This window comes from Ceratotherium simum, chromosome X (assembly GCF_057802395.1).
Source record: "Ceratotherium simum simum isolate JZ-2026a chromosome X, ASM5780239v1, whole genome shotgun sequence".
Taxonomy (NCBI): Eukaryota; Metazoa; Chordata; class Mammalia; order Perissodactyla; family Rhinocerotidae; genus Ceratotherium; species Ceratotherium simum.
Genome location: NC_141940.1, coordinates 117,499,853 through 117,526,481, shown reverse-complemented (window position 1 = coordinate 117,526,481; position 26,629 = coordinate 117,499,853). Strand labels below are relative to the sequence as shown.

Below are 26,629 nucleotides of genomic sequence, written 5' to 3'. Positions count from 1 at the left end.
TACAGTAGCGACTAGCCATGAGTGGTTATATACACCTGAAATGTGGCCAATGACACTGAGGAACTGGATTTTATCTAATTTTAGTTAACTTACATCTTTTAAAATAGCCTTGTATGGCTGGTATAATGTTTCTCAACCTCAGCACTATTGACATTTTGGACTGGATAATTCTTTGTTGTGGGGGCTGTCCTGTGCATTGTAGGATGTTTAACAACAGCCCTGGCCTCCACCCACTAGATGCCAGTAGCACCCTACCCCCAGTTGTGACAATGAAAAACATCTCCAGACATTGACAGATGTCCTCTAGGTGGCAAAATCACCCCTGGTTAAGAACCAGTGGACCAGTAGCCACTGTATTGCACAGCACAGTTCTAGAATATGCCTAATATGTTTATGACATTGTGATTGAAAAAAAGAACTGGCCCCTATACTATACTAGAGCAGTAGTGGTTTTGTCATAAGAACAGGGAAAGTTAAAAAAAAAAGTCAGACGCAGACAGAGAAACATCTTCTTTATCTTCCTTCCCATGTAATGGAGATGGAGCCAGGATAGTGATTCTGGGAAATTCTGCCTCACTCGCAAGTCCCCAGGCATCAGAAAACTTACACTCCAGTCTGGCTTCCCTGTCCTCGCTGTGGGTAATTGGACAACTTGACCTCCCTGATCTCAGTGTCTCACCTGTAGAAGGGGTGGGAATAGTACCCACCTGGCAGGGTTGCTGTGAGGGCTAAATCAGATGATGCATACAGCGTTCCTAGCTCAGCGCTTGGCATGTGGTAGACATTCAACACAGTAGTTGTTATTTTAGCCACCCTCTTCCAGGCAGGAGGGAAAAAAGTCTTCATGCCTTCCAACCAATAATGCAAAAGTACCCAGTGTGTTTCCACTGAAAATAAAACTCTGAAAAAACTAGCCCAGCTCTCTCAACCTGACTTTATTTTAAAATTCCAGTGGCCACAACACTCAACAATGTTTGTTGTTTGTGACTCCATTCCCTTGACACATTTAAATGTGTAGGAGAAACCGTTTCAGCTCCTCGGGAAGGACGAGTCTGATGATCTTCTGATGCTGCTGGATCCCCAAGCACTTCCGAATTCTAAGGCGGCATAACTGCATCAAAGAAGGGGGTCCTGGGGAAAGATCAGACAAGCCACGCGTTGGTTTCACTGATCTAAGACTACTTTTCCTTTCCTTCTTTTAAAGCATACAAGCTATAACATTGTTAGAAGGAAATAATATGGTACTGTTTAAGACCATTTTCTGTGTTTTGTAGGAGGAATTTTTAGGCCATGTTCTCTCTTTTCTGGTATCTCATCAAAATAAGTTTGTTAGATTTTGATTTAGAAACAACTGAAAAAAATTCAAAGCTTAGTCTCACTAATGGAGGCTTAAGGAAGCTAATTTTGGAATTACGAAGCTACACAAAATTCCCAGTAATGAAAATAAAATTCATGTTTAACGGCTTTCTTGTCTTTTACCTTAAAAATAAGGTCATATTTCTAGATGCAAACATTTTTATTTTATAATTTAAGCAATTTAAGATATTCAAATATAAGGAGTTATCAGTGAAGCATAAGTGTATGTTATCTTAAGTCATATTTGTTTTTATATTCTGCATTCAGAGCTATCCCAGTGCTTCAACTTATAGGTGAACTGAGAACTAACACAAAGCTTGCATGGGGAACCAGCCGAGTTTATATTTTAGAACAGTGGTTCTCAATGGGGGTGGAGGGAGGGAAAAAGGAGGGGTACTTTGTTCCCCAGCAACAATTGGCAATGTCTGGAGGCATTTTTGGTGTCACAACTTGGGAAAGGGTGCTCCCGGCATCTAGTGGGTAGAGGCCAGAGATACCGTTAAACATCCTACAGTGCACAAGACAGCCCGCAACTGGCCCAAAATGTAAATAAATACTGCTGAGGTTGAGAAACCCTGTTATAGCGTAAAAGGATGGGAAATGATTTCCTACCCAACCCCTCCATCCCCTGCACCAAACTGTAATAGTAATTCTCTTTTGGTTATTAAAAACACACAAAAAAGCAAAGCTATATACCCTCAAGAATCCCATAAAGCAAAAGCCCTCAATCCAGGCTGCATTTCAGAATCACCTGTCAGAAGAAGCTTTAATCTAAGCAATGTTGGGCCCCACGCCAGAGATGTTGCTCAATTATTGTTGGGTGGGGCCCGTGCATCTGGATTCTTTAAGCCATGTGTCCCAGGTCATTTTATTATGCGGCCAGGGTCAAGAATACAACCAAAAGGATACAGTGGCCTCTAATTTCCTATAGCATCACCACAAGCTACAGGATAAACTGGGTTACATATTTCTCAGGTGATGGAGAACGAGAAGTGGAAACAGACACATTGTATAATCATATGCAATCAATCAATATGATTTGATTGTATTATCAAAGAAATAAATGCAGTATTTTCAATCAGGCCCTCAAAACACATTCAGAGGCCCCTGTTGGAATTTAGGGCACCTTCCAGATTATGTCCAGTGTACATATTAACAAACTGCAAAAAGTACACTGTGGGGAAATGGATCTTAATCTCATCTCACTAAGGAATGTTGAAGGACGTGACTAATCATACGTGCTACTGTCAGGGACAACTGTAGGTGGAACTGATAAAGAATTATGAAGAACAAGACATCAGAGCAAGCCTGATAGAGAATGAGGAAAAGCAGGATAGAGGAAGCTCCGTGTAACTACCGATGCAAATGGAATCTCTGTTGTTTACACAAGGAGGATGATGTGCAGCAACAGTAGCCTTAATTCCATACAAATAGAGCTGAAAACCCACTACAGCTTTGTGGCCCCTTGCTGGCACCTGCAAGTATTCATGGGGGTTGCTTTACTCAATAATACAATCAGCTAATTCTATATTTATGAATTGGCATATTGCTTTGGCTCTTGATTTCTCTTTTCTCCCCAGCAACACTCATGATGCTTTAAGGCCAAAGCACATTCCGGGGTGGCTCCTGTCATGCTGGGCTGAGAGAGGGTCATTTTTAGTTTTCATTGTGTGCCATGAGTAAACACTGCTTTTGATGCTTTTCAAGGGACATGAGGTGGTAATATTCTTGAACTCCTTTCTGGGGACACCCAGAGACAGCAATTGCTGTGGTAAATCTGTGGGTCTGGCTTTCTGTGCTTGCCCGGCCCCATTTCCCACCAGCTTCCAGCCTGTTGAGAGGTGACTTCATCAGAACCCCAAAAATGACTCATGGAGGCAAAAGAAGCAGTGATTCTCTCCAATGGCACGTGACATCTTATAAACCAGTGGGATTATTGGCCACACTGTCACCAAAATGTGAATTAAAGGAATTAAAGGCAACGTAGGTGTCTAGGAATGACTTTGGGAAATAAAGTGGAAGGAAAGAGTCAGCGGAAGCAATTTGAAAATCCAATGAGATTACTCGATGCAGTGGGGGGATATTATATATATGTGTTTGTGTGCGTTTGTGTGTGTCTACATATATGACTTTATGACTTAAAGGGGTCCTGAGGTACTTTTGCCTTTGGGGATTTCTTTCTCAATTAAAAAAATGATATTTTACAACTGTGTCAGTATAAAGATGAATATAATCCAAGTTGAGTTTTATTCATTTTTTTGTTCTGATTTTAAAAGAAATTAAAACATGTCTGTGGGCCCCTAAAAACATCAGGGGCCCCAAGCATTGTGCTGTCTGTGCCTGCTGGAGAAATCAGCCCTGTATATATAGTAGAATTTTTTGAAAACAAGAAATCCTCAAAAAGCAGGTAGAGTTTCCGGCTGATTATCCCCCTGCTTTACATAAAGGGGTTTCTATTGGACTGTTCCTTGTGCCTGGGGTTGGTCTTCCCCAGCCCAGCTGGCACAGCTCAGGGAGGACAGGCCTTGTTTGGGGGCACCAAGGCAGGGCTTTGGCTACAAGCACCCTGGGCAGTGGGAGCAGGAAACAGAATTCTGTGGTCACTTTACCATTCTGCCCAGAGCCAGCCCTAATTCTCAGCAAGTGGGGGGGAAATAACCAGGTTACATGACATGAGAATCCTTCTGGTAGGGAAGCCTGCTTCCAAGTCCCACGACCCCTAAAACTGAACACAGTCCACACTCTGATAAAAAAGTGGGTCTTGAGCTGGCTGCTCTCTAACTCTCAGGGCAATTAAGAATGCAATCTGAGGGGTCTTTGCTCCCTACCCTGGCCCATCCCCAACCCCAAAGGCCAGGGAAGTGCCCCTACCCCCTTGCACACTGCTCAACCACAGTGCTTAGTTGTTTGGGTTAGGAGTGTCAGTTCTTATTTATGGAGGAGTGTAGAGTTAGTGTTGATTAACTTATAATAGTAAATGTCTTCAGGAAAGAGAAGTCAAGATGGCAGCGTAGGCAGACTCTAAACTCACCTCCTCCCACGGACACAGCCAATTTACAACTACTCGTGGAAAAATTACCCCTGAGAGAGAACTGAAAACTGGATAAGAGGAACTCCTGCAACAAAGGACAATCCTAATTGAGGTGAAAGAGGCAGAAACTCCCTTCTGGAGAGAAAAAACGCCACCTTCGCAAGCCGCCAGCTTCATGGCCGCCTGGGAGCAGCCCAAAGGTACACAGCCCTCCCTGGAGGCACGGGGCCCTGAGCCGGGGAGTGCCCCCGCTGTGGGCATTTTGTGGAGACAGCACAATCGAGACGAGTGGCATGATATCTGGCTTTGCCTGCTACTAAAACATTGGGGAGTACCCCCAGAAAAGCTGGTTCACAAAGAAATTAAAACCGGCTCTTAAAGGGCCCATGTGCAAACTCACCCGTTTCAGAAAGCAACCTAAAATCACCAGAAAGAAAGGTGCACAGTGCTTTGGTGAAAAGAGACTCACCTGATAGGCCCTGAGTGAATCTTGGTGAGAGGTGAGACCTCTCCAGGGACTGGGACATTGGCGGCAGCCATTGTTGTGGCCTGGTGTGGGCGTGCTGACACAGACGCCATTAGAGTTCTCCCTGAGGCCTGCTAGCCCAGGGTCTGCCCCGCCCACTAGAGCACCGATTTAATCCAGCTCAGCCAGGGCAGGCAGCCCACCCTAGAGACTGGCCCCACCCAACAACAAGCCCTCAGGCAACTTGTGGGCCTGCGTAGATTGGTGACTGGATTCTCTGCAGCCTGGCAACTGAGCCCACTTCAGTGGGGCAGGGCGTGCACAAGGAGCAGGTGGAGAGTGTTGGGGCAGTGGTGGAGTGTGTAGGGCTCCCCCCGTGGAGAGACTAGCTCCACTTCAGGAGGTGAGGGCTCGCACATGGGGCAGGACTGTGTTGACTGTGTGTGTGGACCTGTGGGCAGCAGGGCTTGTCAGCTGCAGAAGACTTGTACTTCTCAAAGACCCACATAGGAGGTTTGCTCCACCTTCCAAAGCCTGAAACAATTGGGTGCTCCTGTGCCTGAGGCCAGCCCCACCCAGCTGCAATCCTCAGAGAGCTGACAAGAGACCTAAAGGTTAGAGGCTTACAGCAATTGTAAGGCCCTGAGCCTAACAACCTGCCACGCTGGGGGCCTACTCACTTAAAAGAAATACTGAAATACAAATGTGGTATTAGAACTTGCAGCCAACTGTGCTGGGGCTCCCCACACCTGATAAAGAGACTGAAGGGCCCACAACAACTACAAGCAGCTGAGCATTACAACAGCTGGCCAGGAGCATAACTCAGCCTCCCTGGGCACCTACAGGGAGAGCAAACAGGCCACAATAGAAGGACACACGAGCCCACACAGGGGTCTCCCCTGGAACATTGAGAACTGAGGGAAGCACACTGGAAGCCTCCTAAGCCATCACTTATATAAGGTCACCTATCCAAGAGCAGGAGACGTAGTAGACATACCTAATACGTAGACACAAGCCCAGGGAAAGAGGCAAAATGAGGAGGCAAAGGAATACATTCCAAGTAAGGGAACAGGACAAAACCCCAGAAAAGGAACTAAGTGAAACAAAAATGAGCAACCTACCCGACAGTTCAAACAAAGAGTGTTAATGATGCTCACTGGTCTGGGGAGAAGAATAGATGAACTCAGTGAGAATGTCAACAAAGAAATTGAAGATATAAAAAAGAACCAATCAGAAATGAAGAATACAATACTGGAAATGAAAATTCACTAGAGGGACTCAAAAGCAGAGTAGAGGATACAGAAGAATGGATCTGCGAGCTATACGAGAGAGTAGATGAAATTACACAAGCTGAACAGGTAAAAGAGAAAAGAAAACGAGTGATGACAGTCTAAGGAACCTCTGGGACAACATCAAGTGCACTAACATCCGTGTTATAGGTGTCCCGGAAGGAGAATAGCGAGACCAAGGGGCAGAGAATCTATTTCAAGAAATAATAGATGAAAACTTCCCTAGCCTAAGGAAGGAAACAGACATCCAGGTACAGGAAGCACAGAGAGCCCCAAACAAGATAAACCCAAAGAGGCCCACACCAAGACACATCATAATCAAAATGTCCAGAATTAAAGATAAAGAGAGAATCCTAAAAGCCGCAAGAGAAAGTCAAGTTACATACAAAGGAAACTCCATAAGGCTATCAGCTGACTTCTCAGCAGAAACCTTACAGGCTAGAAGAGAGTGGCATGATATATTTAAAGTGCTAAAAGGAAACAACTTCTAGCCAAGAATACTCTACCCGGCAAGGTTATCATTCAAAATGGAAGGAGTGATCAAAAGTCTCCCAGACAAGCAAAAATTAAAGGACTTTGTCACCAAGAAACCAGTGCTACAAGAAATGTTAAAGGGACTGATTTAAGGGGAAAAGAGAAGACCACAAATAGGAAAAATTATCTATTTCCATGAAGGGGGGTAATGGATACAAATGCAAAAAAAAGAGGTAAGATATGATATCAAAAACATAAAATGAGGGAGGAGGGGAGTTAAAGAGTACAGCTTTCAGACAGAGGTCAAACTAAAGAGACCATCAATTCTGTATAGAAGGAGAAAGAAACAGAGAAGGACTGCCAAAACACTGAGCAAAAAAAAGTTAAAAAATGTCAGTGAGTACATACTTGTCAATAGCTACTTTAAATATCAATGGACTAAATGCTCCAATTAAAAGGCATAGGGTGGCTGATTGGATAAAAAAACAAGACCCATATATATGCTGCAGACAAGAGACACATTTCAGACCTAAAGACACTCACAAACTGAAAGTGAAGGGATGGAAAAAGATACTCCACGCAAATGGCAATGAAAAGAAAGCTGGGGTAGCAATACTCATATCAGACAAAATAGACTTTAAAACAAAAACTGTAAAAAGAGACAAACAAGGGCATTACATAATGATCAAGGGAACAATCCAACAAGAGGATATAACACTTGTAAATATCTACGCACCCAACTTAGGAGCACTTAAATATATAAAGCAATTATTAACAGACATAAAAAGAGAAATAGACAGTAACACAATAATAGTAAGGGACATGAACACTCCACTTACACCAACGGATAGATCATCCAAACGGAAGATCAATAAGGAAACACTGGCCTTAAATGACACACTAGAACAGATGGACCTAGTAGACATATCCTGAGCATTCCATCCAAAAACCGAAGAATACACGTTCTTTTCAAATGCACATGGAACATTCTCCAGGATTGATCACATATTAGGCCACAAAACAAGTCTACCTAAATTTAAGAAGATTGAAATAATACCAAGCATCTTTTCTGACCACAACAGTATGAAAGTAGAAATCAACTATAGGAAGAAAATCAGAAAAGCCACAAATACATAGAGATTAAACAACACTCTACTGAACAACTATTGGGTCAAAGAAGAAATCAAAGGAGGAATCAAAAAGTACCTGGAGACAAATGAAAATGAAAATACAACATGCCAGAATTTATGGGATACAGCAAAAGCGGTTCTAAGAGGGAAGTTTATAGCAATACAGGCCTATCTCAACAAACAACAAAAATCTCAAATAAACAATCTAACAATGCACCTAAAGGAACTGGAAAAAGAAGAACAAACAAAGCCCAAAAAAAGTAGAAGAAGTGAAATAATAAAAATCAAAGAAGAAATAAATGACATAGAGACTTAAAAAACAATAGAAAAAATTAATGAAACCAAGAGCTGGATCTGTGAAAAGGGCAACAAAATTGACAAACCTTTAGCTAGACTCACCAAGAAAAAAGAGAGAAGGCTCAAATAAGTAAAATCAGAAATGAAAGAGGAGAAATTACAATAGGCACCTCAGAAATACAAAAGATTATAAGAGAATACTATGAAAAGCTATATGCCAACCAATTTGACAATCTGGAAGAAATGGATAAATTCTTAGAATCATACAACCTTCCAAAATTGGATCAAGAAGAAATAGAGAATTTGAATAGACCAGTCACCAGTAAGGAGATCGAAACAGTAATCAAAAACCTCCCCCAAAATAAAAGTCCAGGACCAGACGGCTTCCCTGCTGAATTCTACCAAACATTCAAAGAAGACTTAATACCTATCCTTCTCAAACTCTTCCAAAAAATTGAGGAGGGGGGGAAGCTCCCTAAATCATTCTACGAAGCAGACATTACCCTGATACCAAAACCAGACAAGCACAACACAAAAAAAGAAAATTACAGGCCAATATCACTGATGAACATCGATGCAAAAATCCTCAACAAAATACTAGCAAATCGCATACAACAATACATTAAAAAGATTATACACCGTGATCAAGTGGGATCTATTCCAGGTACGCAGGGATGGTTCAACATTCGCAAATCAATCAACGTGATACACCACATAAATAAAATGAAGAATAAAAATCACATGATCATCTCAATAGACGCAGAGAAAGCACTTGACAAGATACAGCATCCATTTATGATAAAAACTCTGAATAAAATGGGTATAGAAGGAAAGTACCTCAACATAATAAAGCCCATATATGACAAACCCACAGCTAATATCATCCTCAATGGTGAAAAACTGAAAGCTATCCCTCTAAGAACAGGAACCAGACAAGGATGCCCACTCTCACCACTCCTATTTAACATAGTACTGGAAGTCCTAGCCACAGCAATCAGGCAAGAAAAAGAAAGAAAAGGGATCCAAATTGGAAAGGAAGAAGTGAAACTCTCACTATTTGCAGATGACATGATTTTATATATAGAAAACCCTAAAGAATCCACAAAAAAACTTTTAGAAGTAATAAATGAATACGGAAAGTTGCAGGATACAAAATCGACATACAAAAATCAGTTGCATTTCTATACACTAACAACGAAGTAGCAGAAAGAGAAACATTGAATACCATCCCATTTACAACTGCAACAAAAAGAATAAAATACCTTGGAATAAACCTAACCAAAGAGGTGAAAGATCTTTACACCAAAAACTATAAAACATTGCTGAAAGAAATTGAAGAAGTCACAAAGAAATGGAAAGATATTCCGTGCTCTTGGATTGGAAGAATTAACATAGTTAAGATGTCCATTCTTCCTAAAGCCATCTATAGATTCAATGCAATCCCTATCAAAGTTCCAACAACACTTTTCACAGAAATAGAACAAAGAATCCTAAAATTTATATGGAACAACAAAAGACCCCGAATAGCTAAAGGAATCCTGAGAAAAAAGAACAAAGCTGGAAGTATCACACTCCCTGATATACTACAGGGAATATACTACAAAGCTATAGTAATCAAAACACCATGATACTGGCACAAAAACAGACACACAGATCAATGGAACAGAATCGAAAGCCCAGAAATAAACCCACACATCTATGGAGAGCTAATCTTCAACAAAGGAGGCAAGAACATACAATGGAGGAAAGAAAATCTCTTCAACAAATGGTGCTGGGAAAACTGGATAGCCACATGCCAAAAAATGAAAGTAGACTCTTACCTTACACCATACACAAAAATTAACTCAAAATGGATTAAAGACTTGAATGTAAGACCTGAAACTATGAAACTTCTAGAAGAAAACATAGGCAGTACGCTCTTCAACATCAGTCTTAGCAACATATTTTCAAGCACCATGTCTGACCAGGCAAGAGAAACAATAGAAAAAATAAACAAGTGGGACTACATCAAACTAAAAAGCTTCTGCACAGCAAAGGAAACCATCAACAAAATGAAAAGACAACCTAACAATTGGGAGAAGACATTTGCAAACCATACATCTGATAAGGGCTTAATCTCCAAAATATATAAAGAACTCATGCATCTCAACAACAAAAAAAACTAAAAACCCAATTAAATAATGGGCAAAAGACCTGAACAGACATTTCTCCAAAGAAGATATACAGATGGCCAACAGGAACATGAAAAGATGTTCAACATCATTAACTATCAGGGAAATGCAAATCAAAACTACAATGAGATATCACCTCACGCCCGTCAGAATGGCTATAATTAACAAGACAGGACAAAACAAGTGTTGGAGAGGATGTGGAGAGAAGGGAACTCTCATACACTGCTGGTGGGAGTGCAAACTGGTGCAGCCACTATGGAAAACAGTATGGAGATTCTTCAAAAAATTAAGGATAGAACTACCATATGATCCAGCTATTCCACTGCTGGGTATTTATCCGAAGAACTTGAAAACACCAATGCGTAAAGATACATGTACTCCTGTGTTCATTGCAGTGTTATTCACAACAGCCAAGACTTGGAAGTAACCTAAGTGCCCATCAAGGGACGAATGGATGAAGAAGATGTGGTATATATACACAACGGAATACTACTCAGCCATAAGAAACGATGAAATCCAGCCATTTGTGACAACATGGACGGACATTGAGGGTATTATGCAAAGTGAAATAAGTCAGAGGTGGAAGGTCAAATACTGTATGATCTCACTCATTAAGTAGTAGATAATAACAACAACAAACAAACACATAGGGACAGAGAATGGATTGGTGGTTACCAGAGAGGAAGAGGGGAGGGAGGAGGGCGAAAGGGATAATTCGGCACATGTGTGTGGCGATAGGTTGTAATTAGTATTTGGGTGGTGAACATGATGTAATCTATGCAGAAATAGAAGTATAATGATGTACACCTGAAATTTATACAATGTTATAAACCAATGTTACTGCAATAAACAAAAAATAAAAAAAATTAAATTAAATAAAAATAGTAAATGTCTTCAGATTGCTGTAAATCGTTAAAGTAATACCCTACCTATATGCTTAATTAGTTGTATTTTTCCCCCCAGAAACCAAATGCCCAGTAGTTTGGCCCATCTTCAGTGCAGTAAGACATCCTGGGGCATTGGACAACCCCAAAGAGCCTTCTGCTGCATCATTCTAAAGCATGTTTTAGATAACTTTAAAACTAAAATTTTAAAACCATATCTTAATTCTTTGAAAACTGGCCTACCCCATACATGAATATTAGATCATCCAAAACAGCCTGTCTCCAACATGGCAATCAGCAGGATGGTTATTTACTACACAACCAGTACTGTACCTGGTGGAATACTAAATTATCTCAACTCCCCACATTTAGTGATGGCAGAGAATGATCTTTTGTATAGGATCAGAAGTCAGAATTTGGTAAGTACCTGCCTCCTACTAGAGCTCGCAGGAGTCTCTACGGTTTAGGGCTTAGGTTCGGGCAAGGGAGAAGCACCTTCTCTCTGCAAGAAGAGCTGGGTCAGAGGGCTCTCTGGAGGCACCAGCTCCAAGGGACGTTTGCCTTCAGTATTCCTGGCCTGGGTGTCTGCTCCAAAGTCCATGAGCAGGCGGGCCAGCTCCCCATTGGACGCCCTGGCCACTGCGTGAAGAGGGGAGTCCAGACCTCGGCCTTTGTTCACACTTGCTCCTAAAGAGTCACGAGAAATAGAAACAGAGAGTCAGCCAAAGAGCAGAGTCCAAGCATCCCCCTTCTCAAAGCACTGCGCCTTAAAATTCCCTAACAAAAGGGGATCCACAGTGGGCATGGCAATTCTCCTGAGAAAATGAGAGACGACTGGATTCCATTTAATAATATGAGGAAAATGTCATTTGACAATGTGACTGAATGTACAACATGAGGTCTACAGTATATGAGGTTTTAAAACCTTGCCTTTGAGCACTATACCTTGGTGTGATACATACAAGAAAAATCCTGGTGATGTGAAAGCTGCAAATGCATTATTAATGGAGCCCAAATATCAGCCAGTATAGACAGGAAGTGAGGCTAGACAGTGAAATCCCATCTATAGCAAGCAGCCACATTCACACACTGAGCAACTGCTGTGGGGTTTAAAACCTGGGACTTGGGACTGTGTTATTCGGACTGTGAAGAGCAAGCAACTTGTGAAGGCATCTCTTAGATTGGGGTGGCCAATCCCAAGATCACAGGGAAGGTGGCGAAGCCCTCCTCTTCAGGAGTAAGGTGGATTTCTATACTATCCCCACCCAATTCCATCCCTATACTCTCATCAAATCCCCATTGCAGCCTGGATGCTGGCTCCCACTGTGACATGTGGGGACATGTGGCTTTGCCTGAGCTTCTGTCCCTCTAGTAAAATGGGAATCTATGTCCACTCAACAAATGTTAACTGAATTGTTCTTGGCTTTGTGAGGGATGCCAAACCTGGCCCTCTCCTAAATAGGAGCTTAAAATCTAACTAGGGTGACAGAAGAGAGAGAGAAAAAAAGAGAAAGAGAGAGAATATGAATCTCCTAATTCATGGCAATGACTACCAAATGAGTGGAAGGCAATAAGAACTATCAGAACATTCAGGGGAGGGAAAGATTACTGGAGTTTTAAAAAATAAACAGGACTCAAATAACTAAAGAGGTGATAAAATGGTGTTCCAAGTGTTAAATAAGGGACTGGACAACAGCAAGGAGGTGAAAAAGAATGATGCTACATAGGCCTTTTAAAAGAAAATATAATATTTACAATGGGCTAAAATTGGGCACGTTCAATTTCCAAATCAAAGAGAACTGGTGAAGAGGGCCCCAAATAGGAAGACTCAGCCCTAATCCAGCAGCTTTGGGAGTTACTCATGGCCTAACAATATGATTGACAGAAGGGAGGGAGGGAGAGGAAAGGTAGGAGAAAGTAATAATCATTGAGGACCACCCACGCTGGGAGGAGATAGTATCATCATCATCATCATCATCATCATCCTCATCACAAGTGAGAGAGCTAAAGTTCAAATAGTTTGAAATAACTCCCCATAGGGACACAGTCAATATGGACCCTGATCTTGTCTGACTCTATTGCCCACACTCTTTCCTCTGCTACAATAGAAAGAGCTTTAAAATACATTTAATTTACTTTTTGTTTTCTTTCCTTGTTTTGTTTTGCTTTTTGTTTTTTACCTGACTCCAGAAGCTTCTTGGCACAGGCTATCTGCTGGTTTTCACAAGCCAAATATAGTGGAGTGCCCAGGTGGCTGATGTGATGGTCAATGTCGCCCCCATGAGCTGCGAGGGACTCGACGCACCCCACGTGGCCTGCAGCCCAAAGGGGAAGAACACAGTTACAGCACAAGTTCCCTTAGCTAGCGAAACAACACCTTCCCCATTTTTTATGTATTTAAATTTGCCAGAAAATTATCCAGGGGACCAAAAGCTATTTCCTTTACTTACAATAGGGGATGATTTTAAACATTGCCATCAGTTAATGGGTTGACCATAAGATGTGATCTGCAGCTCTGGGTGGAACTCCACTTGAGTTTACTAGCCACGGTAAGCAACCAGCAACCAACCACCCTTTCTAATCGTTTGTGACTTTATAATCAGTCTGAGTACAGAAATCAAAGTGAGTTGGGGAGAGGTATGGAGGAACAGGGCCTAAAGGTGGATCTCAAGAAGAAAGGGCACAGTGTGGGCCATGGGACAGAGAGGAAACTTACAACATCACCAAGGGCAGTCCCTGGGAGAAACAGGCCACGGTGGGCACAGGCAAGGCTTAGAAGGAGCTGCCAAATCCAACATGAGCAGGGCCCAGTCTGGCAAACTAGGTTCAGTGAAAGCAGAATCACTCTTCTTGGTCTAGAATGTCATACTTTAAACATTGCTCCTTTGCGTTATTCATGTTATACCATTTTGGTTCTATGTATGCAGTGAATATGATGAGTTAGCATGTCTCTTAATAAATGTCAATGCTTTGGGAGATAATTATAATATGGTTGATCCAGGCACATAGGGCTGCTGTAAGGATCATGGGAAGCCATTTTGTGAAAGCCACTGGGAAAATAGAAAGCCCTCTGGCAAGGTATGGTCATCATGATGATGGTGATGATGAGGATGATGAAGAACATTGGAGAAAAGCATAACTGGCAATTTTATTTTTTGTCTCAGAGTTAAGAATATCAGGAAAACTGTGGCTTTATGAAAAGAATTACCCCAGAAGTTCTGAGGATCTAATATACAGCATGGGAACTATAGCTAACAATATTGTATTGTATACTTGAAATTTGCTAAAAGAGGAGATCTTAAGCGTTCTCACCACAAAAATAAATGGTAACTATGTGAGGTGACAGATGTGTTAATTAACTTGATTGCGGTCATCATTTCACAATGTATGTGTACATCAAATCATCACGTGGTACACCTTAAATATATACAATTTCATTTGTCAATTATACCTCAATAAAGCTAGAGAGGAAAAAAGAATTACCCCCAAATCTATATAACATCTTACATTTCCAAAAATTTAAAGTTTGTTTCACTTAGCAAACTTAGGTGGCACTGAGACAATATTCTTTAAGGCCCTAAAATAGAAGAATATAATTTGTTTTATAAAATGACTTGATTTTTATGGGGTCATGAGTTCAACAATATATTCCACAAATATTGATGGATAGCCTACTGTGTGCCAGGCCCTGTTTTAGAAAAATAGCAGTGAATAATATTCCAAATGCTATAAAAGGGTAGTTCTCAAACTTATTGTGCATCAGAATCACCTGGAGGGCTTCTTAAACAAAACACAGATGGCTGGGCCCCACTTCCAGAGTTGCTGATTCAATGAGTCTGGAGTGGGGCCTAAGAATATGCATTTCCATGCCAGGTCATGCTGATGCTTCTAGTCCCAGGACCCCACATGGAGAACTACTGCTCTAAATTATACCTCCTCTTCCTTCTTTCTTTTAACAGTAAGATATCCCTTGAAGGAATACGTAGAAAACTTAAATTCTCAACAGATTTACCTCTCTTAGCAGCTTCATGGATGGGAGATGCCAGATCACTCGCAGGGTGGGGGCTGGCTCCATGCTGCAGAAGCAAATTCACACAGTCCTGGCTGCCGCTGACACAAGCATTAAACAAGGGAGTGTGCCAGTCTGTGGTAACAGCATTCACCTGGAAACAAAAGTTCCATGATGAAGGCAAGCAGTGGGGTGTCCTGGGTTCAAATCTAGACTTCACCACTTTCAAGCTGTTATTTAACTTCTCTGAGCCTTAAATTCCACAGCTTTAAAATGGGGACAAAAATATCAAAATCCACCAGCTTGTGAAAAACTGAATGAGGTATCGAATGTAAGGCACCAAGAATGCTATGGAATATTCTATCTCCTCCATGCCCTCCCCAGGAACATGAACTTTGAAACTAGTTAGGATAATTTCAATAGCTTACAAACTAATCTCCTTATTTTAAACATTTTATCCTTGACCCATCCCACACAAATCCAGTTTCCTCACAGCAGCCAGAGTAACCTTCTAAGATTGTTAACATATTTTTTAAAATTTAAAAACATGACTTTCATACAAATATAGAGTGAACACATGCCAAAGATTTTATTCAACTCATTCATTAGTGAGGGAACCAGTAAGATAGTAAGGCTGGCTCAAAGGAAAATTTACGTAGTCAGTCAATAGAATGCTGAAATAAATTTGCTAATAGATATAAAACTAGTTAACGTCCTATAGGGCTATGAAACTATCACCTTTGAGGCTATCTTTTCTAATGTTGGAAATCAGACAGAAACTTACAAGTTAACATCTAACTTGACAGTGTTTGGGCTATAATTGAATGGAAAAGACAAATGCAGATGCATTTTTCTATATTATTAAGTAATTCTTTGGCAAATTTGTTAAACAATGATATTATGAAGACAATGAAGTCATTCTCACACTCCGTTTCCAAGCAAGGCCAGGATAGTGAGGCACAAAAGATGCCCAGGGTGCAAACTTTAAGGAGACACTCCCACTGCAATCCTCAGAGAGCTGACAAGAGACCTAAAGGCTGGAGGCTTATAGCAATTGTAAGCCCCTGAGCCTAACAACCTGCCACACTGGGGGCCTACTCACTTAAAAGAAAGACTGAAACACAAACATGGTATTAGAACTTGCAGCCAACTGTGCTGGGGCTTCCCACACCCAATAAAGAGACTGAAGGGCCCACAACAACTACAAGCAGCTGAGCATTACAACAGCTAGCCAGGAGCATAACTCAGGATCCCTGGGCAGCTACAGGGACAGCAAACACACCACAACAGAAGGACACACGTAGCCCACATAGTGGTCACTCCTGGAACATTGAGAACTGAGGGAAGCACACTGCAGGCCTCCTAAGCCATCACTTATATAAAGTCACCTATCCAACAGCAGGAGACGTAGCTGACTTACCTAATACACAGACACAAGCCCAGGGAAAGAGGCAAAATGAGGAGGGAAAGAGGCAAAATGAGGAGGCAAAGGAATACATTCCAAGTAAGGGAACAGGACAAAACCCCAGAAAAGGAACTAAGTGAAACAGAAATGAGCAACCTACCCGACATAGAGTTCAAACAAAGAGTGTTAAGGATGCTCACTGATCTGGGGAGAAGAATAGATGAACTCAGTGAGAATGTCAACAAAGAAATGGAAGATATAAAAAAGAACCAATCAGAAATGAAGAATACAATACTGGAAATGAAAAATTCACTAGAGGGACTCAAAAGCAGAGTAGAGGATACAGAAGAACGGATATGCAAGCTGGACGAAAGACTAGATGAAATTACCCAAGCTGAACAGGTAAAGGAAAAAAGAATTAAAAAGAGTGAGGACAGTCTAAGGGACCTCTGGGACAACGTCAAGCAAACAAACATCCGTGTTATAGGTGTCCCGGAAGGAGAAGAGAGAGACCAAGGGGCAGAGAATCTATTTCAAGAAATAATAGATGAAAACTTCCCTAACCTAAGGAAGGAAACAGACATCCAGGTACAGGAAGCACAGAGAGCCCCAAACAAGATAAACCCAAAGAGGCCCACACCAAGACACATCATAATCAAAATGTCCAGAATTAAAGATAAAGAGAGAATCCTAAAAGCCGCAAGAGAAAGTCAAGTTACATACAAAGGAAACCCCATAAGGTTATCAGCTGACCTATCAAAAGAAACCTTACAGGCTAGAGGAGAGTGGCATGATTTTTTAAAGTGCTAAAAGGAAAAAACTTCTAGCCAAGAATACTCTACCCGGCAAGGTTATCATTCAAAATGGAAGGAGAAATCAAAAGTTTCACAGACAAGCAATAATTAAAGGAGTTTGTCACCAAGAAACCGGTGCTACAACAAATGTTAAAGGGACAGATTCAAGGGGAAAAGAGAAGACCACAAATAGGAAAAATTATCTATTTCCATGATAAGAGGGTAATGGCTACAAATGCACAAAAAAGAGGTTAGATATGATATCAAAAACATAAAATGAGGGAGGAGGGGAGTTAAAGAGTAGAGCTTTCAGACAGAGGTCAAACTAAAGAGACCATCAGTTCTGTATAGAGGACTACTAAAACATTGAGAAAAAAAAGTTAAAAAATGGCAGTAAGTACATACTTATCAGTAGCTATTTTAAATGTCAATGGACTAAATGCTCCAATTAAAAGCCATGGGGTGGCTGATTGGATAAAAAAACAGGACCCATATATATGCTGCAGACAAGAGACACATTTCAGACCTAAAGACACTCACAAACTGAAAGTGATGGGATAGAAAAAGATACACCACGCAGATGGCAATGAAAAGAAAGCTGAGGTAGCAATACTCATATCAGACAAAATAGACTTTAAAACAAAAACTGTAAAAAGAGACAAACAAGGGCATTACATAATGATCAAGGGAACAATCCAACAAGAGGATATAACACTTGTAAATATCTACGCACCCAACTTAGGAGCACTTAAATATATAAAGCAATTATTAACAGACATAAAAAGAGAAATAGACAGTAACACAATAATAGTAGGGGACATGAACACTCCACTTATACCAACGGATAGATCATCCAAACAGAAGATCAATAAGGAAACATTGGCCTTAATGACAGACTTGAACAGATGGACCTAAAAGATATACACAGAAAATTCCATCCAAAAACTGAAGAATACATGTTCTTTTCAAATGCACATGGAAGATTATCCAGGATTGATCACATATTAGGCCACAAAACAAGTCTACATAAATTTAAGAAGACTGAAATAATACCAAGCATCTTTTCTGACCACAAGAGTATGAAAGTAGAAATCAACTATAGGAAGAAAATCAGAAAAGCCACAAATACGTGGAGATTAAACAAAATGCTACTGAGCAACGATTGGGTCAACGAAGAAATCAAAGGAGGAATCAAAAAATAACTGGAGACAAATGAAAATGAAAATACGACATGCCAGAATTTATGGGATACAGCAAAAGCAGTTCTAAGAGGGAAGTTTATAGCAATACAGGCCTGTCTCAACAAACAAGAAAAATCTCAAATAAATAATCTAAAAATTCACCTAAAGGAAGTGGAAAAAGAAGAACAAACAAAGCCCAAAATCACTAGAAAAAGGGAAATAATAAAAATCAGAGCAGAAATAAATGAAATACAGACTAAAAAAACAATAGAAAAAATTAATAAAACTAAGAGCTGGTTCTTTGAAAAGATAAACAAAATTGACAAACCTTTAGCTAGACTCACCAAGAAAAAAAGAGAGAAGGCTCAAATAAGTAAAATCAGAAATGAAAGAGGAGAAATTACAACAGACACCTCAGAAATACAAAAGATTATAATAGAATACTATGAAAAGCTATATGCCAACCAATTCGACAATCTGGAAGAAATGGATAAATTCTTAGAATCATACAACCTTCCAAAATTGGATCAAGAAGAAATAGAGAATTTGAATAGACAATCACCAGTAAGGAGATCGAAACAGTAATCAAAAACCTCCCCAAAAATAAAAGTCCAGGACCAGACAGCTTCCCTGGTGAATTCTACCAAACATTCAAAGAAAACTTAATACCTATCCTTTTCAAACTCTTCCAAAAAATTGAGGAGGGGGCAAGCTCCCTAACTCATTCTACAAAGCAGACATTACCCTGATACCAAAACCAGACAAGGACAACACAAAAAAAGAAAATTATAGGCCAATATCACTAATGAACATCGATGCAAAAATCCTCAACAAAATACTAGCAAATCGCATACAACAATACATTAAAAAGATTATACACCGTGATCAAGTGGGATCTATTCCAGGTACGCAGGGATGGTTCAACATTCGCAAATCAATCAACGTGATACACCACATAAATAAAATGAAGAATAAAAATCACATGATCATCTCAATAGACGCAGAGAAAGCACTTGACAAGATACAGCATCCATTTATGATAAAAACTCTGAATAAAATGGGTATAGAAGGAAAGTACCTCAACATAATAAAGCCCATATATGACAAACCCACAGCTAATATCATCCTCAATGGTGAAAAACTGAAAGCTATCCCTCTAAGAACAGGAACCAGACAAGGATGCCCACTCTCACCACTCCTATTTAACATAGTACTGGAAGTCCTAGCCACAGCAATCAGGCAAGAAAAAGAAAGAAAAGGGATCCAAATTGGAAAGGAAGAAGTGAAACTCTCACTATTTGCAGATGACATGATTTTATATATAGAAAACCCTAAAGAATCCACCAAAAAACTTTTAGAAGTAATAAACAAATATGGTAAAGTTGCAGGATACAAAATCGACATACAAAAATCAGTTGCATTTCTATACACTAACAACGAAGTAGCAGAAAGAGAAATTAAGAATACAATCCCATTTACAACCGCAACAAAAAGAATAAAATACCTAGGAATAAACTTAACCAAAGAGGTGAAAGAGCTGTACACCAAAAACTATAAAACATTACTGAAAGAAATTGAAGAAGACGCAAAGAAATTGAAAGATATTCCATGCTCTTGGATTGGAAGAATTAGCATAGTTAAGATGTCCATACTTCCTAAAGCAATCTATAGATTCAATGCAATCCCTATCAAAGTTCCAACAACATTTTTCACAGAAATAGAACAAAGAATCCTAAAATTTATATGGAACAACAAAAGACCCCGAATAGCTAAAGGAATCCTGAGAAAAAAGAACAAAGCTGGAGGTATCACACTCCCTGATTTCAAAATATACTACAAATTTATAGTAACCAAAACAGCATGGTACTGGCACAAAAACAGACACACAGATCAATGGAACAGAATTGAAAGCCCAGAAATAAACCCACACATCTATGGAGAGCTAATCTTCGACAAAGGAGGCAAGAACATACAATGGAGAAAAGAAAATCTGTTCAACAAATGGTGCTGGGAAAACTGGACAGCCACATGCAAAAAAATGAAAGTAGACTCTTACCTTACATCATACACAAAAATTAACTCAAAATGAATTAAAGACTTGAATGTAAGACCTGAAACTATGAGACTTCTAGAAGAAAACATAGGCAGTATGCTCTTCAACATCGGTCTTAGCCACATATTTTCAAGCACCATGTCTGACGGGGCAAGAGAAACAATAGAAAAAATATACAAATGGGACTACATCAAGCTAAAAAGCTTCTGCACAGCAAAGGAAACCATCAACAAAACCAAAAGACAACCTAACAATTGGGAGAAGACATTTGCAAACCATACATCTGATAAGGGCTTAATCTCCAAAATATATAAAGAACTCATGCATCTCAACAACAAAAAAACTAACAACCCAATTAAAAAATGGGCAAAAGACCTGAACAGACATTTCTCCAAAGAAGATATACAGATGGCCAACAGGCACATGAAAAGATGTTCAACATCATTAACTATCAGGGAAATGCAAATCAAAACTACAATGAGATATCACCTCACGCCTGTCAGAATGGCTATAATTAACAAGATAGGAAACAACAAGTGTTGGAGAGGATGTGGAGAGAAGGGAACTCTCATACACTGCTGGTGGGAGTGCAAACTGATGCAGCCACTATGGAAGGTGGTATGGAGATTCCTCAAAAAATTAAGGATAGAACTTTCATATGATCCAGCTATTCCACTGCTGGGTATTTATCCAAAGAACTTGAAAGCACCAATGCGTAAAGATACATGCACCCCTGTGTTCATTGCAGCGTTATTCTCAATAGCTAAGACTTGGAAGTAACCTAAGTGCCCATCAAGGGATGAATGGATAAAGAAGATGTGGTATATATACACAACGAAATACTACTCAGCCATAAGAAACGATGAAATCCAGCCATTTGTGACAACATGGATGGACATTGAGGGTATTATGCAAAGTGAAATAAGTCAGTGGGAGTAAGTCAAATACCATATGATCTCACTCATTAAGTAGTAGATAATAACAACAGCAAACGAACACATAGAGACAGAGATTGGATTGGTGGTTACCAGATGGAAAGGGAGGAGGGAGGAGGGCAAAAGGGATAATTTGGCACATGTGTGTGGTGATGAGTTGTAATCAGTATTTGGGTGGTGAACATGATGTAATCTATGCAGAAATAGAAGTATAATGATGTACACCTGAAATTTATACAATGTTATTAACCAATGTTACTGCAATAAACAAAAAATTTAAAAAAAAAAAGAGAGACACTCCCAGGGTCACACAAGTGCTGCATGAGCCTGAGAGTGAGGGCTCTTAAAGTTTGTACCCTAGGCACCTTGCTTGCCTCTCCTTAGTCCTGGCCCCGTTCCCAAGTTTTGAATAAAGTTTCTTAACTGAAATATAAACCTGATGATGCACTAACCTATGGCTCTCTACTGCTCTCAGGACAAAGCCCATTTTCTTGGCATGGACAACAGGTTGTCTGCGTTCTGACCCCTCTCACCCAATCTACTCTCCTGCCATAAGGAATGATTTGAAGTCACAAAAATGTGCTCACTTTTACTTCCAGGTCTCTGCATTTGCTGTGCCCAGTGGGTGGTAAGCCCATCATTTTCCCCAACCCACCATTCAGCTTATTAACTCCAACAGGTCCTGTGGGTTTCAGTTTAGACATCATTTTCTGTTGGAAGCCTCTTTTGACTTCCTGTCTCCCCATCAGAAATAAATGGGTTAGAAATACGTCTTGTGCTCCCAACAACCCCTTACTATTAATATTTATTACATTGTGGTAGTTTGCAAAAATGGCCACAGATTCTCTGCACAATATTCTCTGCACAATATGCATATCCCTTTGCAATATGGCTTTGCAACTCACTCCTCCCATCATAAGATGGAGGCTATTTTTTCAGTCCTTGAATCCGGGCTTGCTCATGTGACTTGCTTTGGCCAATGGGACAGTAACAAATGTGATGCAAGCAGAGATCTTGCCCTCTTTTGCTGCTCTTGGAATCCCTGCTACCATATGAGCAAGTATAGGCAGCCTGCTAAAGGATGAGAGACCACATAGAGATTTTCTGTCTCCCCAGACCTCCCAGTCATTCCAGCTAAGGTCATTATGAACCAGCCCGCCCCGGCCAACCTATCAACTAATCTCAAATGCATAAGTAAGCCCCACTGTGGTCAGCTGAACCAGGCCAGACCAGAAGAGCTGTCCAACCAACACAAGGAATTGTGAGATAAATAAATGGCTATTGTCTTAAGTCATTAAGTTGAGGTGGTTTGTTACACAGCAAAAACTAATGGATAAAAACAGTGTATTGTGATTGCCTGCTGTGGCCAAGATGCTATGCGTTCAACAAACCTATTTCCTCTCTCTTGGGCACACAGCCATACTACATTTCCCAGTCTCCCTGGCAGTTAGATGTGGCCTGAGTTCTGGCCAATGGGATGTGGGCAAAAGTGATATATGGCACTACCAAGACTGGTCTTTAAAAGTCTTCCATGCACAATCTTCCACATATTTTCCCTAACCAACCACCTGGAATGGAGGTGACCCCTAGAGCACACATGGAAGCCACTTGTTGAAGATGGTGGAGTAACAGGATGGAAGGAGCCTGTGTTCTTGAATCACTTTTGGAAAAGAGCCACCCAACCAGGAACACCCACACTGGAGTTTCAGTTGAGCAACAAATAAACTTTCATTGTATTAGGCTACTGAGATTTCAGGGTTTATCTACTGAAGCAGCTAGTGCTACATTCACTAATTCACCTGTTTATCTGGCTGTCCTCTCATTTAGTTTATAAGTTCCTAAAAATCTTTATCCAGAGTCAGGCATACAATAAATGCTCAGTCAATACTGGTTGAGAAAACATGAGAAACTCAGATATAATTTTCTGATCAGATTTTCCCATCACTTTTGAGCATGAGAAACAGTTAATGGAAGACTTACTGATCCCTACTTTCAAATTCAATGACTTTGTGTCTTCCTTCTTCCTCTAGGATCTCATTATGCCATCTTGATTCTCATTCTCCAAATAATACTCATATACCTTATCTCTCTCAGTCCTCGCAGTACCACAATAAGCTACACAACTTTTTTGTTATTTTATCCCTTTTTTTAGATATAGACTCTAAAGCTCAGAGGCTAAGTAACTTGTCCAAGTTTCCAAATATTAGTAAATGGTAGACATGGTCTGGGACCATTATTCAGGCCTTATGGAGCCAAATGTTATGTGTTTTCTACAATATTTCACTACCTCTCAATCACAGGAATGAAGGCAGAAATCTAACAGCTATTTATTAGTAGTGACTGTTAAAGAAAATTATATAGACTTGAACCATTACCTTCTAGCTAAAAATTCACTATTTCATCCATTGCTAAAGTAAATAAGTTTGATGGACATAATACTTTTGAAAACCACCTCTCTTCATATTTCAAATAAGGCTAATCAAAAATACTTGAAATCAATCAGAAGGGATAGAAATAGTCGTTTTTCATTCATTGTTTCTAAGCTGTTATTTGAGCTGCACTTACCTGAGCTCCATGCTTTAATAAAATGTTTGCACAAGAGGGATGACCTCCGAGACAGGCTTCATGGAGTGGGGACACTCGATCTACTGTGATGAGGTTCACAGCCCACCCCTGGAGAAGGGGAAATGAACAAAGAGTGAAAATCAACAGTTTCATAGGGTTAGTTTTCAACCATGAATCTATGACAATTCTTTTAAAAGTTAACCTGACTCAAAATCTGACAGTACACGAAGGTATTGACAATGATGTAAGAAAACAAAAAAAGGAAACTTCATACTGCTGGTGGGAGTGTAATATGAAACAACCACTCAGGAATACAGTTTGTCATTGTCTATTAGAGCTGATAGTACACATACCTATGACCCAGCAATTTGACTCTTAGGTATATACACACAAGACTGACTTTCTTCTTGCTCTCACTGTCTTGTCCTCTCACTTGTTGGCTTACTTGTTCTAATGAGGTCCATGATAAGGAACTGAGGGCAGTCTACAGCCAACAGCTAGCCAGGAACTGAGGCCCTCAGTCCAACCACCCAGAAGGAACTGAATCTTGCCAACAGCCATGTGAGTCTGGACTCAAGTCAACCCTTAATCAAGCCTCAAGATGCCTGCAGCTCCAGCTCACACCTTGATTACAGATTCATAAGAGTCTCTGACCCAGTTAAACTGTGTCTAAATTCCTGACCCACAGACACTGTGAGCTAATACATGTTTTTTACATTTTGGGATAATTTGTTATACAGCAAGAGGTGACTAATATGGGGCCAAAGCATTAGGCGATCCTCCACAGACAGAGAAGCAGAAAGTCCCAAGGCAGAGGGGCAATACATTCTCATTCTAGGTATTCTAGGTCTAAAGAGGCAAGAAAGTATCTGCAAGGCCCTGGGGTTTATAGACTTCTGGGAAAATGTGCTCTCTGAGAGATGGATCATGAGCCCAAGTCAAGCAGAACATCAAAAGGACTCCAGAAGAGGCTCCACAGACCCTGACCCCCTGATCCACGTTATCCCTAACAGGAGAAACTGGGTACAATAAAAGTTCTTCTTGGGGCATGTCAATTAAGAGCATGGTTAGTTTAATTAATGACTCAGTAATATATTGTACCTTTTCTTCCCAGAATAGGTAAAATTTGCCTAAAATCATTCTAATAAATTGGCTTACTCACCATCATTCCTAACACACATTCTTCTTCTTTTGTGGGCATTCACAAGTCAGCCCCTAATCATCCTGTCCTTTTGGCTTTTACTCTCTGATAGGCAAGCTCACATATTTTGAGATATCCAGTCATTCTGAGCAGGCACCTGAGTCTATAGGATCTCAAACCCAGAGCCTTTTTTGGGGGTGGGCCTGGGAAGGGGTTCTGGGAGACTCGAAATAACCCGATTGTAAATTTAAAATTCCAATGTCATTTACAGTATTTTGTCATCCAAGCTCTGCTGTTTGCAAGGAGGGAAGGGACTGACTACATCTTCCCTTCCTTCATAACCTCAAATCCCATCTGTACCCAATGAATACTCAATAAATGCTTACTGACCCCCTGACTTAAGAAGAATTTGGGTTATTGCATTTATCCATTCACAAGTACTGCCCATGAACTTTACAGTGTGGCATCTGCTATTTATTTTACTATTGTCATTATTATTTTATTGGAGGCATCCCCTCAAATATTTGTTCTCAAATCCTTCTTTTCCCTCTCAACATTCTATATTTATCCAATCTTTCCCACTCACACTGCTAGAGTACAGAAGAAATTCACAGCAAAATGTTAACTGCATTTTTCTCTGTGCAAAAGATCATGAGCTGAAAGAAGATTGTCCTTTAAAGGAATTATTTATCAGGTATTCTGTTATTATAAATGTACTCCTCTAGTTACGACTGCCATTTCTAAACCATGATTTAGGTGTTTGTTCATAAATCCAGGTAAATGAAAATGAGAAAAGAAATTATTCACAATACAAAAAGTTTTCACCACACATTACATATTCACATTACAAAGAAACTCCCTTAAACTCAGATTCATTTTGCAAATTTAGGACTGTATTTTCAGTTCATCATTGAGCTACAGTTCTACTTTAAATGAACTGTGATGATTTGTCGGAATTATTTGTCTAAATTATATACTATTGTAAGGTAATTTTTAACCCATTACTTCACACAGGATCCAGTCCACAGTGGGTTCTAAGTTAAAAAAAAATGGACTGAATGGCTTATCTTTAATTTTTCTATTATCCATTGTCCCATAATCTCAGGATATAGTCAGAAGCTCTTTTTGGTGGGTCCTTGGGGCTGTGCTATATCAGAACACTCATGAATGACAGAGTGCTCAATACACGACAACTTTCTGTCCCAGCCCAAATCATACGCCCACCCAGGCTGAACCAACTGACTACAAGGTTAGTTCCTTTGTCCTATCCACAGTTACACTTCCTTCTCTACACTCAGCAGAAAGGAAGACCATGACTGCCCATCTCACACTCATCACATGATTCCCTTCTTAGTTTACTAAGGAGATCAAAGCCACTTGATGTGAGCTTCACTCCTTCTCCCCACTCCTAAAATCTCTCTGCATTTCTCCAGTCTTCTTTTCTTCCT

The 26,629-nt window shown here is 40.2% G+C and overlaps 1 protein-coding gene across 4 annotated transcripts in view; it reads right to left on the bottom strand.

Moving 5' to 3' along the window:
* Positions 1 to 921: 921 nt before the first annotated feature.
* Positions 922 to 26,629, bottom strand: part of ASB9 (ankyrin repeat and SOCS box containing 9) — a 39,561-nt gene continuing 13,853 nt past the window's right edge. Inside the window, exons 3-7 of one of the 4 annotated variants that reach the window (XM_004435139.3) lie at positions 24,041 to 24,148; positions 15,111 to 15,261; positions 13,279 to 13,413; positions 11,594 to 11,785; positions 922 to 1,131 (exon numbers count right to left, since the gene is read on the bottom strand). In XM_004435139.3, the coding sequence (XP_004435196.1) occupies positions 1,007 to 1,131; positions 11,594 to 11,785; positions 13,279 to 13,413; positions 15,111 to 15,261; positions 24,041 to 24,148 (711 nt within the window). In that variant the 3' untranslated portion in view covers positions 922 to 1,006. Of the gene's footprint in view, positions 1,132 to 4,856; positions 4,992 to 11,561; positions 11,786 to 13,278; positions 13,414 to 15,110; positions 15,262 to 24,040; positions 24,149 to 26,629 lie in introns of those variants that run through there. The other 3 variants (XM_087427270.1, XM_087427271.1, XR_015550578.1) reach the window with 3 other exon arrangements.